Here is a 20,498-nt window from a genome sequence, read left to right as displayed (position 1 = left end):
GGAGACTAATGTAAAAGACGGTGAGATGGGAAGCAAGATAGAGAGAAGAGTTTAAGTGGAGCGTGGGAGTCTGAGTGAGTGTGAGACAGGATACAGAGAGGGCACTGTGGAGATATAAAAGGAAATATGTGTATAGATGAGAAGAGAGAGAGAGAGAGAGAGAGAGAGAGAGAGAGAGAAATGGTGTAACAGTGCATAAAGGAAATATTGAAAAGTAGTGTCTTATTATGTATATATTATGAAGTGCGAATTGTTAGCAAGAGAAACTGAGGCAAAGAAAAGTTGAAGCAAGTACGATGCAACAGAAACCTTTTATACATGAAATTTACAGGCTCGTAGGGAAAAGAGAAGCTGAGAGAATGAGGGACGAAATGGAGAACTCTGAAAAAGAAGAAATTTGGATGCCAATGAAAGAACGAGATGGTGCGACAGAGAGGCTATGGAGAGAATTTAGAGCTAACAGAGAAAAGGAGAAACAGAAGCAGAGAGTGGGAAACAGAAAGGCATGAAGAGAGTGTAGGAGGAGGAGGAGGAGGTAGAGGATAAATAGTTCTTTATGGGAAAACTTAGAGTGAGTTTGTAGTTGGTGCGATGGTGTTATGTTGGGAGGTGTGTTCTTGCCCCTCCCCCCTTTTTCTTCTGTATCCCTATTCCTGTCCTACCCTAACCTACTCTGCTGTGCCGTGCCTTGCCCTGCTCTACATTGCCCTGACCTATCATGACCTACCCCACTTTCCTTCCCTTCCCTGACCTGCCCAACCCACCACACTCAGCCACTGTGTATCTCGATTTCCATCCCAGTTCCATTATTTGATTATCGTCTGATACTTCGATGCTTCACTGCTCTTCCCTTTCCTGCTCCGACATGCTGTTTTGCCCTGGTCTGCCTCGTCCTGCCCCCCGCCCTGCCCTGCTATCTCCTTTGCCCTGCTTTCTTGCCATACCGTACACCTCCCCATCTTGCCTTGTTTCGCTGTGTATGGCGTTCTTCGTGCCTTGCCACATCAGTTGCCCTGCCTTCCCCTGTTCTGACCCACCCCAATACCCCCTTCCTTCTACCTTACCTTTCCCAAACCCACCCTAACCCCATCTCCTCTGAAATGTCTTTTCCAAAAGCCCTGAACTGCTCTGCCCTGCCGTACCCCACCCTATCCTGTCCAGCATTTAATCTAGCCTGTCCTCTTCTACATCACTCTAATCCTAGTTTATCCCGCTCAGTCCTGCCCTACCTTAATATATTTTACCCTAACGTAATCCAATTTTTTCCGTACCCTACCCTTCCCTTGCCTTTTTCAATGATTATTCTCCTCTGTCCTGCCCAAACCTATCGTAACCTATCCTTTCATACCCCAAGCTTCCCTTCTCAATTTTGCCCCTCCCTACCCCGACCATAGCTTCTTGATTCTACCATATCCCACCTTGCCCTAGTCTTGTTTTCCTTAATGTATCCTGCCCTAACCTACCTTACTGTATCTTACCTTTACGCCACTGAATTCTTCCCGGTCTAACCCTGCCCCGCTCTACCCTACTTATCCTACCCTGCCCTATTGTATCCTACCCACTTATACTTTAGTTTTCATTCCCTATTCTGCCTCTAGCTTATCCTATTCAGTTTTACTCTACCCTACCCTAGTTTACCCTACGAAGTCCTACCCTAACTTGTTGATTCCTACCCAGTCCTACCCAGCTTTGCCATATCTCACTCAGTTCTACTCAACTCTACTTTATCCTGCTCAATCCTACCCAACACTACTTTATTCTGCCCCGTTATACCCAACTCTGTCCTACCCAGCCCAACCCAACTCTGTCCTGCCCAGCCCATTCCAGCTCTCCTTTAGCCTACCAACAACTACGTTATCCTACCCAGTTCTACCCACGTCTTATTTATCCTTCCCATCTCTACCCACCTATTGATTATCCTACCCATTTCTGCCCAAATCAACTCTATCCTGCCCAACCATACCCAACTCATCTTTATCCTACCCAAATCGACTTTATCTTATTGAATCCTATCCAAGCCTGTTTTATCTTAGCCAATCCTACCTCAGTCATTCTTGCCCCGCCTCGCCCAGCCCCGCCCCGCCCCGGAGTGTAGCCGTGACCTTTATTTGACCTGACCGCCCGCCCCGGACACACAGGACGCGCTGCCCCCCTCTCCTCCTCTTCCCCCATCGTCCCCTTCCGCCCCCCTCCGCCCCCCTCGCCTGGTCCCGCCCACTGCCGTCAGGGGGCGTGGCTGGCTCTCTCCCCCCCCCACAGCCCCCCATCTCTCTTGCCCCCACGTTCCTCTTGCTCTTCGCCCCCCAACACTCTTGTTTCCTCTCCACCATCACACTCCTCCCCTCCCCACCCCCTCCATAATCCTCCCTACCGCCTCATCCTAACTTCTTCGCCCTCTCCTCCCTCCTCCCTTCCCCCCCCCCTCTCTCTCTCTCTCTCTCTCTCTAACTCCCACCCGTCTTCCTCTTTCCCTCCCTTTCTCTCCTCATCTTCTTTCGTCTCTTCTTTCCCTTCCTCTTCAGTTTCCCGGTGCCTCCCACTCTCCTCTCCTCTCTATTTTACTTTCCTTTTCCCTGTTCTCTCTTTCAGTGTTTCCTTTCATCTTTCCTCCTTTTCCTCATTTCCCTTTCATTTTCCGCTTCCTTCCTCTTTCCCTCTTCCTGTCTCCTTCCCTTCCCCTCTTCCCCATTCCTCTTCCCTCCCCTTCCCTTTTCTCTTTTCCTACCCTTTCCTTCATCCCCTGTCTCCCATCTCCCCTTCCCATTCTCTCTATTCCCCTTTTCCTTATTCCCGTTTTACTCTTCCCTTCGTCCCTTTCCCCTCTCCCTTCCCCCATTTATCTTTTCAGTTTTTCCCTCCTCCCCTTTTCTCTCTCTCCTCTTTCTCTCCATCCACCTTCACTCTTTCCCTCTTCTGCTACCATCTTTCTTCTTTCCCCTCTCCTCCACTTCCCTTTTTCCTTTTCCTAGGTTTTCACATCCCTCTTTCTCTTTCTGCTCGACATAGCCTTTCCCCTTTCCCTCATGCCCCACCCCTCATCTCTCCTCTCCCTACCCTCTCATCTCTACCCTTCTTCCCTCTCTCTCCCTCATCTCCTTTCCCTGTTCCTTGCACTCATCCTCATTTTAATTCCTTCTCTCTCTCTCTCTCTCTCTCTCTCTCTCTCTCTCTCTCTCTCTCTCTCTCTCATCCCTTTCTCCCCTCATCCCCTCTCTTACCTTATTCCTCACTCTCCGTCCTCTTCCCTCACTCATACCAGTTTCCCATCACTCTCGTCCTTTTCCCCTTACTTTCTCCCTCATTCATCATCTCTCACATCCACCCCTCTCCCTTCACTCTCCTCCCTTCACCACACCTTTCGCATTCACCTCACATACCCACTCCTCTTTCCTCATTCTCACTCCTATCTCCTCACCACCATTCTTCTCCCCTTACTCTTACCTCTCTCCGCAACCCCTCACCCATCTCCTCCCTTCCCTACCCCCCATCCCCTCCGCCCAGCTGGAGATCCTACCTTCCTGCATCCGCCACCAAGTTTTGTGAGGCTATTTTTACACCGGGTTCCCCTCACCACTGATAGAGGGCCTGTACTACACCCTCATCCCCCCACACCCTGTATCCCACACCTCCAGCTTGCACCCCACACCTTACCCCACACTTTACACCTACACCCTTCCTCCTAACCCTACACTTTGACATTACCCCCTTTCAGACACCCCCACCCAGCACTCTGACAAGCATCCTTACAATCTTATACTACATCCTGTCAGTACACCTTGCCCACACCCTTACCCTGCATCCTTACCCTACACCCTGGCAATACTGCATTACCACACCCTGACATCATACCCTGACGTTACACCCTTGTCACATCTTCTTCCCAGTCTCATCCTTTACCTTAAACCTCACCCTGCAATTTGCACCTATAGCATACATCCTGACCACAGCCTCACAATACTGTTTACTCGTACTCTCTCACCAGCCTCCCCTCACCCATCACATTCCCAGACCCTTACCACACCCTCTGAACCCTCGCCATACCCCTTTACGTTCTCATCTTAAAACCGACACTACGTCTTCACCTCATCCTTTGCACCTTCACCATACCCCTATATTCTCACCATTCCACACACCACCACCACAAACCCCCAACAGACTCACCACACACACACACACCACACACCCCAAACTCTCACCCTTCTGTCTGCATCCTCACCGTATCCAACATCCACGCGCCCACCACACCCTCTCACATCCTCATCACACACCCACACCATAATCCCACACCCTGACCACCCTGTGCTCACCGTTAGCATACCCCTTTGCTTTGACTACCAACCACACTCCCACCATACTCCCAACATTCTCACTATACCCCTATGCTCTCACCATACCCCCACACCTTCACCATACCCCCACACCTTCACCATTCCCTCACACCCTTACCAAACCCCCACATCCCCACCACACTCCCGCACCCTCACCACATCCACCACCACCCAGTCACCACACTTCCACACCGAAATTCTCACCCACTCGCACCTCCATCCACCTTCAACACACGTCCACCATACCCCCTCCCCCACGCACGACCACCACACTCGTACACCTTAACCACACCCTCACAACACCCCTCCCCCGCACTCCGTCATCCCCACCCCGCCCCTTACACCCTGTTGAACGACGGGGAAGCGTTTGTTGACACGAGTTCTGGCTTTCATGAATACTTAATTTCGCCTTTTGCATGTTCCGAAATACAGCCGCGGGATTTGACCTGAGGGCGCGTCGGCTCTCCAGGATTTGATGGCCCACATGTTGTTCCTCGATCTGGCGTACTCGATGGGATTTGGCGTCCTCGATGGGATTTGGCGTCTTCCATGGGATTTGGCGTCTGCCACGGGATTTGGCGTCCGCGATGGGATTTGGCGTCCTCGGAATTCCAGAGTCTGATACCCTCATGTTCCTCGATTTGGCGTTCTTAATGTTCCAGGATTTGACTTTCTTGAGGTTCCAAGATTTGACGTTCTTGATGTTGCGGGATTTGACGTTCTTAATGTTTTAGGATTTGGCGTTCTCGATGTTTCGGAATTTGGCGTTCTTGATGTTCCTGAATTTGGCCTTCCCAGTGTTTCAAGATTTGACATTCTGGATGCGTCAGAATTTGCGTTCTCGATGTTCCTGGATTTGGCATTCTAGATGTCTCGGAATTTGGCGTTCTCGATGTTCCTGGATTTGGCGTTCTTGATATTCTAGTATAGCTTTCCAGGGGTAGGGTTTGTTTGTTCCAGAATCCCATGGGTACTTTTGGTTTTCCATGTTTCGATGGGTACTTTTTGCTTTCCAGGAGCCGGTAGGTAGGCTACTTTTTAGCTTTCCAGGAGCCAGTAGGTACTTTTGGCTTTCCAAGACGATCGGTGCCTGAGCTTTTTAGAACTCTACTTAGCTTTCCATGACTCTGTCGGGAGAATTAGCTTTCCAGAACCCAGTGTTTCATAAAGTTTTCCATGTTTTTTTATTTCCTTCGAGGGAGGACTAAAATTCTTATAGCTTTGATGATTCCACTTAGCTTTCCAAAATGTAACACGAATCTGATGAGGTATGTTCTCTTTTTTAGCTTCATCATGCCAGCTACAGACGATTTTACTCAGCTGGAGGGAGGCTTTAGAGCAGGATGGGTTAGACGTGGCCTTGATTAACCCCTACACTGCTTGGAGACTCTCTTTAATCTAAATAAAATCATCTGAAGATAGCAAGAAAAAGGAGAGAAATGCGTCATCTTAGGGAAGGGGTTAATTTTTTTTTTTTTTAGCAGCCTGAAGTCTAATAAACCCATATTTTTCCGCATATATCTATCTGTCTGTTTGTGTGACTGTTTATCTGTCTTTTTTTTTTTTTTTTTTTTTGTGTGTGTGTCCGACTCTGGGCAAAGGCTTCAGGGCCTATATCTTGGGGGCAGTAGCCTATCCCAAGGCCCAGTAGTCCTCCTACACCTCCACATGTCACCACTTCGGCACTAACACCCACCGTCCATATTGAATACATGCTAGGGCTGTCTCATACAGGACTGGTGTATTGGTATTAGCGGGTATCTGTCTGTCTGTTTATCTGCCTGTCCCTCTTTTTGGTTATCTGTTTGCCTTTCTACCCATATATCTATCAGTCTATCTTTCTGTTTGTCCGTGTGCTTATCTGTTTATCTGTCTATCTGTTTATCTATCATGTACCTATCCGTCTGTCTGTCTGTCTGTCTATTCCCTGATGCCACGTTAAGACAACACTGGCATTAGGTACTTGCTGTCCTTCCATACCATACCATACCATACCATACCATACCGTACCATACCACCCCATACCATACCATACCATACCGTACCATACCATACCATACCATACCGTACCATACCACTCCATACCATACCATACCATACCGTACCGTACCATACCACCCCATACCATACCATACCATACCGTACCATACCATACCATACCATACCGTACCATACCACTCCATACCATACCATACCATACCGTACCGTACCATACCACCCCATACCATACCATACCATACCATACCATACCATACCATACCGTACCGTACCATACCACCCCATACCATACCATACCATACCGTACCATACCACCCCATACCATACCATACCATACCATACCATACCGTACCATACCACCCCATACCATACCATACCATACCGTACCATACCACCCCATACCACCCCACACCATACCATACCATACCATACCATACCATACCATACCGTACCGTACCATACCACCCCATACCATACCATACCGTACCATACCACCCCATACCATACCATACCGGATTGGTTTTGGCAAAGGGACGGTATGGCGGCGATCCAGCTCATTAGCGATGTGGAGTCCGACTTGGAGGGGAGGAGAGGGAGGTGGGGTGAGGAGAGGCGAGGGAGAAAGGAATGGAGGTGAGATCGAGAGTGTGGAAAGGATGCAGGGTAGAAGCGAGAAGAGGGAAAGGATGGGGAGGTGTGGAGTTGTAAAGAGAGGACGGGTGGGTGGGAAAGAGAAGGAAGGGGGGATAGAGAGTTGTGGAAGAGATGCAGAATGGAGAGAGAGAGAGAGAGAGAGAGAGAGAGAGAGAGAGAGAGAGAGAGAGAGAGGCGAAAAGTTGCGGAATGTAGAGTTGGCAAGAGGAGGGAAGAGTTAAGATGAGTAAGAAAAAGAGAAATGTTCCACCGGGGGAGGCGAGAGGCGGAGTGGGGGTAGGATGGGAAGGGAAGGAAGAAGAATAAGAGACGTGGAAAAGATGTGGCGAGGGAGAGGGACGGAAGGAGGGGAAGTGGGTGGAAATGGGCGAGAGGCGGTGAGTGGAGCTGTGGCTAGGAATAAATAGAAAAAAAGGTCTTTCATGGTCTCGAGTCCATCTTGGGGAGGTGAGAGAGAGAGAGATGGAGGCAAGAGTGGAGGGGAAATGAGGGAGAAAAGGGGGAGAGGAAGGAAACGAATATAACAGTGAGGAAAGGAAGGGAGATGGGATAGGGGAAAGGATGAAGATGGCCTCATTAATGGTCTACTATAGAGTCTTCCTTGGAAGGTGAGAGGTGGAGAGAGGAGGGAAGGGAGGCGGGGAAGAGATATGGAGCGAGATAAAGAGGGGGAGGTGGAGGGGAGGCAGAGGGAAGGGGAGGGGATGTGAGGATGGGACAATATGGGAATAAAGAGGGTGAAAACAGGTGGGAAAGAACCAGGGACAGTCATTACTAGGGAATTACTTCTTACACATACCCACCCCATTCACCTGAGCTACCTTTTCCCTTCAATTTCTCCTCCTCTTCACAATGGGCCTTATTGCAGATAGCACTGGAGGTTCGTTGCGCGTTTTATCAGCGATTTATTTTGTATAATGCACATCAGCATGCACTTGTATCCTGTTTATATCGTTTTAACATCGACATAACAGAGAATATTGAGATGTAATGTACCAAATAATTTACTATGGAAGTGATGTTACGAAATCTTAAAAGCTTCTTAGAATGATGCACACCTCGTAAGGACGCTCCAGAAAGGGGGGGGGGTAAGAGGAGGGGAAAAGCGATTGGGAGAGGGACATAAAAAGGGAGTTCATTCGTAGGGCGAGGGAAGGGGAGTGCAAGAGAAGGATAGGACGGAGGACGGCAGGAGGAGACAAAACAGAGAGAGACAGTAATTATTGACCCCTCTGCTATGGTGACTCGTTTTTCCTTTTCCTCCTGCTAACACCAGGAGATATTATTCGTTTTATGGAAGATTCAGCACAGTGAAGGGACTAACGGAGACTTCCTTTCGCTACAAAAGGTAATTCCTAAAATGAATTAGAAAAATCTTTTGCAGTGAGCAAAAATAAACGATGAAATGAGATGTAATTTATTGAACTCTAGGGAAATCACCCACATGGTTTCACTCACTACACTACACTCCTGAAATATTTTAATCACGGTCAGTGTGGTAAGATTTTCTTTGTTCTGAATTTTGCTTTATGGTTTACCCCTGTTTATATCATCACTCATAACCCCTACAGTCACACAAGTCCCTCTGTTCGTTAGTCACAGTGAGATACAAAACAGGTCATTATACAGCATTTTAACCCTGGATATACCTTTTTTTCTTATATTCTCATTTTTTTTTTTTATCTTAGGAGTCACCTCGCGTACTTAAGTGGCTAGAAAATATATATTCGTTATTTTTTGAAGAACAAAGCATAATTTTTCCCTTGATACAAGCAGGCGAATTAAATTTAGCTTAGAAATCTCTTATATTCAAGGGCTTCAGCTTAGAACCTCCTTTTTTCTGCCATTCTATCTACCTGTTTGTCAACCTACCTGCATGGCTATCTGTCTGTTTGTCTATCTCTCAACAGTCTATTACCAGGCAAGGTTCCAGGCTTCATCTACGGCGGATGCGAAAAAAATTAAAAGGAGGAGGAAGGGGAGAATTCCACATCAGAGCTAGCCCGTATTCTTGGTAGTATGGCGACCTGTAAGCACTTTTTCCTTAGCGACTTATTCTGCATATTACACCCCAGTAGTCTCTCCGTTATCATCCATATCTTTCCAGCATCAACATAATTGGCATCAGTAACATGTAAGACGATATTAATATGAACTGTACTCTTTATATTTTTATTTGGATGAGAAATGCCATCTGTCTAGAATTCTGAACTGTAACTAGAGCTGGAATGTATTGAGAATCGCGAAAAACTGCTATGGAAAGGATATGAAACTGTATTACCGTCTTTTGGTATTATGGAGATACGTGAAATATGCCTCAAAATGGACGAAAATTTATGTCAAGTTAAGATAGGCCTGTAAGCAAATAATAAACCACTAAGCAAAAGGTTTTAAGAAAGCCTTCAGATCTACACCCCCCTCCTGCCACTCCAAGTCACATTCTTCCTCATTAACTCCTTCACTTCGTCCTTCCACACGTCTATATGGAGGGTTGAAATAGTGAAGGAAAGCCGGGAAAATGACTGAATTAATGGTATCAGTGGAGAGCTGAGTGAATTAATGGTATCAGTGGAGAGCTGAGGAAGATATCACTGCTTGTTTGGTCTTTGACACGCGAGGTTTGGTTCTCTCTCTCTCTCTCTCTCTCTCTCTCTCTCTCTCTCTTTCATCAAACAACAAAATAAACACAACAATCCTCCTCACAGATCCCAGGAATCGCCTCTTCATTTATGCATTTATTTTTCTATTAATTTCTTTACATTGTTTCTCTCAGGGCGAAGGTCATTTTTTCGCCACGTATCCCAGAAAAGAGTGAGAAGCGGCGTCTGTCCTGTAAATCAATATCGATCATCCGGGTACAGGGGCGTCAATTTGTGGACGTGGAATTTACCCTCTCTTGATCGGGACAGCTCTGGTATTCTATATTATCTGAGAGAGAGAGAGAGAGAGAGAGAGAGAGAGAGAGAGAGAGAGAGAGAGAGTCATACGAGTAGGAGCTTGAAATGGTGAGTGAAAGGAGATGTGGTCCTATGTCGCTGGCCAGTTGTTGTTGGGTCTCTTGCTTTTGCATTTTTCACTTTCACTGATCAGTGGGGATTAGGATTGGTATGATGATGATGATGATGATCATGATCATGATCATGATCATGATCATGATGAGGATGATGATGATGATGATATTGATGATGATGAACTGGAGCTAAATATACCTCTCTTCTTTTGTTTGTGTGCAGTTAGTGTGCGGGAAGGTTAATAGTTTACAACACATTATCATCCTTAACCTAGCCTAGCATAACCTAGCTTACCCCAATCCGACGTAACCCAAAGGAGTAACAGTCTAACATCCCAGATTAACAGAACCTAGCATAGCTTATCCTAGGTTAACTTAATGGCTCTACCCAGTCTTAACGTCACTAAAGGTAATTTCACTTCGTCACACGGTTTCCCCTTATTTCACTTAACTATGCATTACCGAACCTCTTATTACATCATCCCACCTCACCTTACCACACCATGCCAAAATATTCTAAATTAAACCTTGCTTAAACAAAGCTTGCACTCCCCTCACCTCCCCTTAGCTGACCTAACGGAATCTAGCCGCTACCTAGCTAAACAAAACCAAAACGATACCAAACGTTGAATCATCTGACATCTCCTTAACTAACCTAATCTAAACAAACCACGTTAAACCTAACCTAACCAAATCATACTAAACCTAAACTCACCATCCCTCACTCCATCTTTCTAACCAGACCAATCCATACCACATCAAACATAACTTCCCCATACCTACTTAACCAAGGCCAAACTCACCTGCCTTACCCTCACCTCGCCACAGCTAAGGTAACAAGGGTAGTAGTGTCACCTGTGGGGCTGGGACCATTACTCAGAGTGCGGCACCTCATATTTCCCGTGTCACTCGCACCCATCCATCTCAACCCTGTGTCAGGTTCAACAGCAATTTGTCTGCCATATAAAGCTGACCTGGAACTAACAATCTCTCTATCTCAAACTGATTCTCTCTCTCTCTCTCAAACTTTTAGATATTTTTGTACTACAAACAAAATTCCCTTGAAACAGCCCCCCGCCCCCCACACACTCTCTATATCTATTTGTCTGTATATCTGTTCATTTATCTGGCTGCATATATATATATATAGATAGATAGATAGATAGATAGATAGATTGATAGAATATATATAGATAGATATGTAGATAGATAGATAGATAAAGATATAGATATATATGTGAAGATAGGTAGATAGGTAGAGAGATAGATAGGTATCTCCCTTTCTCTCTTTCCATATTTCAAGATCAATATCAATTCCACATAAAGTTAACCTAAAACTTTCTCCCTTGCAGACTTCCAAAAACTTGAGAGGGAGGCCAGAATCTGCAGAAAGCTCCAACACCCTAATATAGGTAAGTGTTGTTGCCGTGTTTGTTGTTGCTGTTGTTGTATGTTGGGGCCCTGGTGATGGTGGATTTCAGGGAGGGATTCACAAACAGACCTACCATCAATTTTCTTTCGCAACTGAGATTTTGATTTAAAAAAGGAACAGGAGACATGCGAAGTTTTGTGCTCTCTCCTTTTCCTTGACTTTCCTTAAAAAAAAAAAAAAATAACGATAGTTTTCCTTTCGTAACGTAGATTCACCTTTTTTCCGTTTGAAGAAGAGGCTTAGGATGTTTCTGTATTTTCCTTGTCATTCCTGGGAAATGGTAAACAGATAAATAAATAAATAAATCTGAGTTACGACTGCCTAGATTGTAAGCGTGTTTGAGAATCCCAGACAAGGGCTTAGGTGGGTCGTATTCTCGTGGAGCTTACCCTGAGGACATATTTCTGTAGTTTGTTGGAGGAATTAATATACCCACATAAGGAAAATTAGTTATTCTTTTATAGTTTATAAATACCGATTCAAGTTACTTAGAAAGCACAACACTTTCCACCCGACTTTGACCCTCCTCAGGTATGTGTGTATGTTTCCTCTACCTGTCCAAGTTGCGGCAGTATGGAAATCAAGACACTTTATAATCTATTCTCGATGTTGCCAGACGATTTATTTCATCTTCAGTCTAATTCCTCGCTGTGAAGGGGTTAATGTGGGTTGCATCTAATCTGTCCAGTTCGAGATGCCTTACTTGAGTTGGATGACACTGGCTGGTGGTAGCAAGAACAGACTGAGCTAACACATCCTCGTAGTGAAGTGCTTAAGGAGCTTTTATGGATGGTGACGTTTTTATTTCTCTCCTGCCACCTCCAGACGATTTTACCCAGTTCTCGTACTGAAGGGGTTAGATCCACCACTTTGCACGAAGACGTCATTACTCTCAATACGAATATGGCCCGTCTCTCGTGAGTTTAGGAGGCTCCCAGGCGCCTCTTCCTTGGCAGTTAATTGCTCGATATGGCACGTTAACCCTCTCATGCTCGGGACAAGTCTTGTAGTGTATTCCACTTTGTCAGACGATGTTATTCAACTGTGAGTAGGTATAGGAGCCTGAGTGTTAACATTCCAGTGTACCTTATATATGTAGGCTATATTGACTTTGATGTGATACAGATATCATCATCATCATCATCATCATCATAATCATCATCATCATCATTATCATCATCATCCCGCCTTTTTCCTGCCTAGATACAAGGGAATATTAACTTCGGTCTGATGACGATCTTATTTTATATTAATTTTAGTGCTGCAATCTGTCGACGGTTTTACTTTCCAATGGGTAACCTTTTCAAGCTGAGCGGATTAAGTGTAAATCCAGTTAACACACGTTACCGAAATGAGTCTTGCCAGAGTTACATAAAACAGATTAACGGTAATAAGAATAAAACAGAGAACACAGCATCGTAGTCAAGAAAATAAAGGTATAGAGTTATCATGTACTGGCCTAGGGAGAGCTGCTTGGAGGATTGCTTAACTACCAGTTGATTGATGGAGAGGGTTGCCTTCGCGTGATGGCATCGATATGACTGGACGTGGAGCTTTCTGGTTAAACAAACGCCCACCAGCTCCCCCCCTATCCCACGAAAGGAGGATGGTGGACTGCAGGTAGAGAGCAACTTCAGCCTGTAGTCCACAGGGCTTATGTCCAGAGGAATAAAGGATTGCAACTACTACTATAACTGTCTAAATCACAGTCTTTTTATATTGTGCATTTACCATATTGTCTTTCATTTGTCTGTCACTTTCTGCACTTAAACTGTTCCCCTATCAGTCTCAGATTTATTTCCACATTTACCAAACGCTATATTATCTTTGCACATCTGTCATGCTGTTAAACACTTTGAGTCCTTTGACGTATTTTTCCATTTTGTCTTCCACACCTGTCACGCGCATATCTGGTAATGTATCACACCTGTCATTCATGTTTTTCATCATCTTCAAAAGCTGCAACCATTCTTCACCTCAAACGCACCACACGTCACCACACCACACCTGACCAGTGTAATTACCACACACACACACACACACACACACACACACACACACACACACACACACACACACACACACACACACACACACACACACACACACACACACACACACACACACACACACACACACACACACACACACACACACACACACACACACACACACACACCTCATATTCGAACACTAAGCAAACACCCTCCACCTCATACTCGCCACACCTGCTTCCACACTACACCTGATGCATCTAATTACTCTACACACACACACACACACACACACACACACACACACACACACACACACACACACACACACACACACACACACACACACACACACACACACACACACACATTTTCATTCTTGACAAGTATACTCACCACACCTTCTTCCACACGTTTAAGTACACTACGCCCACACCTCTTCCTGCACATCCACCTGACCCCTCCTGACCTCTCTTGACCTCAGGCACGTGCATGACCTGATGATAAATGAAATGCTGCTTCCAACATCCGCTTAGGGCCATACAAATGTTAAGTTTTTCTTCCATTAAAACTGTTCTTTTTATAATACGAGAGGATGTTTATAATACTCGTAAGCGCGTCTCTCTCTCTCTCTCTCTCACACACACACACACACACACACACACACACACACACACACACACACACACACACACACACACACACACACACACACACACACACACACACACACACACACACACACACACACACACACACACACACACACACACACACACACACATCACTGCCAAACTCACCAACGCTCAAACTCACACATTATCACTGTCACTCATGCTCACCATTACCATTATCATACTCAATCACAGTCACTCTCACACATAACACTCACTCTCACTGCCACCGACAGCCTCTCCACAGCACTCAGCCCGTCAATGCAGCAGATATATTTAGCATTCCCAAACCCACACCCACTCCCACACTTACACCCACACCCACACCTACTCTCACATCCACACCTACACCCATACTCACACCCACACCTACACTTGCACCCACACCCACACACACACACCTACAAGACGCTCTCTCTTTACCTTTCACCAACACCTGGCCACACCTGTCACTCCGCCTTTCGCTACACCTGCCATTATGTGCAAAGATTTGTACAGGTAAAGGCAGTAGTTCACGTACGTTGTCTCTCATCTTCATCCAAAAACCTAATTCATCCCTGTTGTTAGCTTTCGAATCCAAACTATTAACCTATTCAGTCTGATGACATGTTTTACTGATTTATTCTTTCCAACTCCAGACGATTTTGTTCGGCACTGGGAGACCTCTTGTACTTACCAAGGGGGACAGTGAAGGCTCACAGTTCGAAGTGTCACCTAAGTAGAATAAAATTTTCTGGATTTAGCAAGAATATGAAAAACACATAACGGACTGCAGAAGTTAATTATACCCGCCTTGCTCCAGTGACGTATTTTGTATTTCATTCTTTCGGTCCCAAAAGAGTTTTAATCGCCTTAGGATTTTTATTTTAGTGTAGATGATTTTTTTTTAGTTTAGGGATTAATGGGGGTTCTATATAACCCCGATAACTTGAAAAATCTCTCTTTACTTGAATGAAATCATCTGATGCTAACAAAATGTGACGGAAAGGGAGTCATCACACTAAACAGGCTGCATCTCACTGCATTACTACCCCCTAACTGTAGTACTCTTGCCACTTCCAGATTATTTTATTCAGCTTAGGAGTTAAGCATTGCCACTAAGTCGTATGATAAGTCCTTTTTCTGTACCTGTCCCCCTAAAATATCGCATAAGGGCAAACGAACGACAGGTGTACTACAGTATATACTTTGACTCCAGCAGGTGTTCAAGGATATTTATGTACACAGGCAGGTGGTGTAATAAAAACTGTTTGCCACCCACACCTGTTTCTCAGGCAGCTGACGTAAATAGTTATTTAAAGGTTACCTGCTAATTAGTTAGAAGGTGGTATCTCTCAAGCAGACGCTGGAGATATTCATATAAGGGTTACGTGATGATTGTTTATCTATTGTTATCTCTCAAGCAGATGTAGACAGTTTATAATAGTTATTAGCTGATTAGTTAACAGGCACTGTCTCTCAAGCAGAGTTGTAGTCAGAGTTGATCAATTAGCGTGTGTTGACGGGAACGGATGTTGTCGGTAGTCATTATTATAGTGGTTACAGGTGTTTCGTCCTTCAAATGGATGTCATAGGTAATTATATAAGGGTTACCTGTTGATAACTTCGGTATTATTTCTCATAAGCAGATGTTCTAGGTAATTATGTAATGCCTACCTGTCGATTAGTCAGCAGGTGTTCCTTACAGCAGTTATGTTGATATCCCACACACGTGTTCTGCGTACCCTCACCTGATTTACTCATACAGAAGCTATTATCTCCTCAGGAGCATAGAATTTTGTGGATAAGCTGTGATGAATACATAGTTTAAAGCAACAGCATTGTGCCAGGTGTGTAGTTGAGCAGCAAGGAGCAAAGGTACTTTACAGTTAATAAGACGTGACAGAAGTGTACCTGAACAGGAACGGTAGTATGACAGAGGTAGAGTTCAGTAACAAAATCATGTGCATAGTGTGTTACAAATTACGTGGCTAAGCAGTAAGTACAGATCCACAGGTAAATAAATAAACAAATAATAAGCAAAGACAGATCCGTGAATGAATATAGTAAACAGCAGGAGCAGTGTAGCAAACCCAGCGTCAAAGTGCTAAACTGCGTGCTGGCTACAAATCACACACCCTAAGCGTTCATTCTCCCCCACCTGCCTCCAGCCATCCATTTCCTTCCTCACACGGTCGCAGTAAATCGTGACGGAGACAGAACCACCCTGAAAAAGGACCATAAACTTCCGCGAGTTGGCCTAACATTTGAGGAAACAGCAAAAAATATGGAATAAGGAAAAGTTGAGACAGTGTGTGTGTGTGTGTGTGTGAGAGAGAGAGAGAGAGAGAGAGAGAGAGAGAGAGAGAGTTGGTGTGACTGGGAGGCATTGGGATGTAAGGTTGGGAGAGCGAAGGGGGGGGGGAGGGTGGAGAAGAAAAACTTGGAAATCGGAAAACTTGGAGCTAATTTTTCAAGGGTTTTGTCGGAAAAATGAAAAGCAAAAATTGAGAGTTAAGGGGAGAGTCTAGAAATAACCGTAGATGATACGTGGGAGAATTTGTTAATTTGAAAAGTAGTGTAAATTTTGAGGGTGGGTTTAGGGGGGATGTAGAAGAGTTGAAGTGAAATAAAACTGAACGTGGTTGGGAATACACTTTAAGGTTTTTAAAAAAGGATTTGTGAAAAATGACGTTTATAATTTGAAGAGGAAAAACTGAACATCGTAGAAAAAGTCTGAGATTAGAGGTGTTGTTGTTGTTGTTGTTGAGTAACCCCGGTCTATCTGGCCATGCAGACCCATTAACCGCAGGCAAGAAACTATCCCTGCAGGTCCGTCCCTTGCAGTGAACCGATGTTACCCTGAGGCAGACAGCGTAAAATGGATAAACGGAAAATGTGAGGCAAATTCTTTTGACTGAATGTAGAGAAATTTTCGTGAGTTTCTGGCGGAAAAAATAAAACTTACATTTTGATATGATGGAAAAAATGGGAAATCTGGAAATATGGAGAAAAATTTGAGGGGAAGTAGACTGAACAAAAAGAAAAATCGAGCATTGTAGACGATAAGATTTCAAAGGGTAAAAAACACAAGAAAAAAGATAATCAGAAATGTTACTATATTTAACTCTAGTTCGATGAAGTAATGTTGATTTTGTGTGTGTGTGTGTGTGTGTGTGTGTGTGTGTGTGTGTGTGTGTGTGTGTGTGTGTGTGTGTGTGTGTGTGTGTGTTTGTGTCTTTTAGGTACTATATCCAGGCAGTTCTCTCCACATTACCTGAGAGTTTTCGAATGTGTGGGATTAACCTTCATGAACTCCACATAATTTTATTCGTGGCCTTTCCTAAATAAAATCTTCTGGGGCAGCAAGAAATAAAGAAACGTCATCGTAGTGAAGAGATTAAGTGAAAAGAAAGACGCTGTTGCAGATGCTCAGTTGACAGCCAAGTGTAGCCAAGGTGGAGGATCATTTTGGCTAGAAACCAAGGAGACTCATCCCTGCCTCATAAAAACGGCACATCGAATTCCAAGCAACCATGGCTATGTGTTGAAGTTCTGGAAGTGGAAGTGGAAGTGAAAACAAACCGACTATGACTAAGTAATGAGGAAGAGGAAAGGGGAAGGAAAGGAAGAACAGATAAAGGAAAGGAAAGGGTAAGGAGGAAAAGGAGAGAGGGAAGAAGATGGAACGAGGGATAAGGAAGGAGTGGGAAAAAGGGAGGGAAAGGTAAAGAGGAAAAGAAGGAGACAAGGAGGAAAGGAAGGAAATGAAGTGCAGATAAAGGAAAAGAAGGGAACGGAGAGGAATGGATGGGAAGCTAGGAAAATTTGAGGCCAAAATATCAGTAAACAACTAAAGAAAGTTCATGATTCTTGCTGAGAGAGAGAGAGAGAGAGAGAGAGAGAGAGAGAGGCGGCAAATTAAGAAAAATACAGGTGTGTGGATGTCGCGGCAGGTGCTTCAGACAGGTGTGAACGTAACCGGTGGGGCGTGTCTCTCTCTCTCTCTCTCTATCTCTTTATCTATCTCTTCAGTCTACCACTCTTTCCCTGAAGATGGCAGGAAGGGTAGAGGAGAGAGAGAGAGACTATGATGTAGGGAGAGGGACAGGCTGAAAGGAAGGAAGAAAAAGATAGATACAAGAAGGAGAAAAAGGGAGATGGAAGGCGAGAGAAGAGGAAATCAAAGGCGATGTGGAAGAAGAGAAAGATGAGATAGGAACAGAGTGGAAGGAGCGACGGGAGAAGATAAAGAAGAAAGGAGAGAGACAAGACAATATGAAAGAGAAAGTGAAAAAAGGGAGAGAAGAATAATTAAGGAAAAAAAATTATCAGGACGGGTGACAGGAAGAAGAAAAGTAAAGGATAGAAGAAGGGAGAAGGAAAGAAGAGAGAAGGAGGCAAAAGAGAGAGAGAGAGGGGGGGGGTTGAAGGAAAGGGAAGCAGAGAGATCATGATGGAAGGGGAAGAGAAAAGGAGAAAATAAAAGGAAAGGAGGCAAAGACCAGCATGGAGGAGAAAAAAGCCGAAAACCATGATAGAAGATGGGAAAAAGGAGAAAATGAGAAAGGAAGGCGAGATAGAGGGGCGGGCATGAAAAACATTAAGATTAGGTTTGAAAGGAAAAAGAAGAGAAGAGCCATGAAGAGAAGAGAAGATATGTGAGGGGAAGGGAAGAGAAGGGAAGGAAAGAGAAGGAAAGGGACGGGAAAGAAATGGAATGGAAGAGCAGGGAAGGGAACAAATGGAAAGAAAGTGAAAGAGACCAGAAGGGAAGGAAAGGGAGGGGAAGGAAAAGAAAGAAAAGAAAAGGAAAGAGAAGGGAAGGAAAGGAAAGACAAGGAAAGGGAAGGGAAGGGAAGGGAAGGGGATGGAAGAAAAGAAAAGGAAACGGACGGGAAGGGAAGGGAAGGGACGGGAAGGAAAGGGAAGAGAAGGGAAAGGAAAGGAAGGGAGGGATAGGGAAGGGATAGGAAGAGTGGCAAGGGATCATGGGTTGAGAGGCAGTAATTAAAGGTTACAACGAAGGGGGACAAGCGGAGCCAGAATGGAAGTTAGTATCAAGAGTCTGGGGTGCAAAATGCTAGGACGTGCAACATTTTAGGAATTCGTGTAAAATATGAGGGTTTTTAGGACTCTTGGTGTGAAATTTAAGGATTTATGGTGCAAATGTTAAGAACTTTTGGTGCAGAATTAAAGTTCTCTTTATACATTTTTTTTTCAGGAGATTTAGTGCAAAATTAAATGATTATTGGTGGGAAGTTTATGAGCACCTGGTGAACATTTTCGTTTTTGGTGTGAATTTTACGGACTTTCGTGCAAAATTTAGGGACTTGGCGTGAAATTCAAGGACTTTTTGTGTGATCTTTAGGCTGCAGTATGCAATTTAACCTCTTCAATAGAGAGGTTGTATATGGCGGCAGCGAAAAAAAGGAAAAGGAAATCATCATGCTGAAAGGGTAAATACTGTAATATATACAACCTTACGAGTGAAAGCGCTCTCTCCTGAATTGAATAAAACTGCCAAGTTGTATTAAGCATGAAAGAAGACGTCACCTTCCTGAAGCGATTAAGGACGTTTGAGAGAGAGAGAGAGAGAGAGAGAGAGAGAGAGAGAGAGAGAGAGAGAGAGAGAGATTAGGGTTGGAAAACGATGCCTTACGATTCCAAATACAGCTAATTGTGGTGCAGAATACGATGTCTTATGCTACGAAATACGATAAATTAAAATGCATAAAAGCTGCGATAACATGTTTTGCAAATATGGTGGAAAATACGAATAAAAACCTAAGACTTATGGTGCGAAAAGCGAAGAATTACGGTGCAAAAAACGAGGACATGGTGAAAAACAAAAGAGGACATGGTACAGAAAACGAGGACATGGTGCAAAAACGAAGACATGGTGCAAAAAACAAAGACATGGTGCAAAAAACGAAGACATGGTGCAAAAAACGAAGACATGGTGCAAAAAACGAAGACATGGTGCAAAACCGAAGACATGGTACAGAAAACGAGGACAAGGTGCAAAAACGAAGACATGGTGCAAAAACAAAGACATGGTGCAAAAAACTAAGGTTCAGAAAACGAGGACATGGTGCAAAAACGAAAACGCGCAGTGCAATATAAACGGTAATTTATTGAGGCGCAAAGGAAGGTATAGTGCAAAATACAGCGGTGATCGACGGAGCCATATACCAACACGGGATACGAAAAAGGGGGAGTACATCATGCAAAAAAAAAAAAAAAAAGAGGGAACGATGCCAAACAGGATTAGAAAATAAGGGATAAAGCATGCATGTAAGGACGAAATGTGCGAATGGGAGGACGAAGGGTGCGAAAGTGGGCGTGCGAGAGTCAAGGCCAGGGAGTGCGAGAGAGAGGGAATCCATAGGGGACGAGGAGGGTGCGAATGGGGGCCGTAGGGTGCGA

At 44.6% G+C, this 20,498-nt stretch overlaps 1 protein-coding gene across 8 annotated transcripts in view; it reads left to right on the top strand.

Annotated features, from left to right (window-relative positions):
- Nucleotides 1-20,498, top strand: part of CaMKII (Calcium/calmodulin-dependent protein kinase II) — a 491,893-nt gene that overhangs the window by 220,337 nt on the left and 251,058 nt on the right. For all 8 annotated transcript variants that reach the window (XM_080272799.1, XM_080272794.1, XM_080272798.1 and 5 more), the window contains exon 3: nt 11,343-11,402. In XM_080272799.1, coding sequence (XP_080128925.1) covers nt 11,343-11,402 — 60 coding nt within the window. The remainder of the gene's footprint in view (nt 1-11,342; nt 11,403-20,498) is intronic.

The sequence above is a fragment of the Coenobita brevimanus genome, chromosome 51, assembly GCF_032717465.1.
Source record: "Coenobita brevimanus isolate Jiangsu-jjx chromosome 51, ASM3271746v2, whole genome shotgun sequence".
NCBI classification, from domain to species: domain Eukaryota; kingdom Metazoa; phylum Arthropoda; class Malacostraca; order Decapoda; family Coenobitidae; genus Coenobita; species Coenobita brevimanus.
This window is presented reverse-complemented; position numbering and strand designations above follow the sequence as displayed.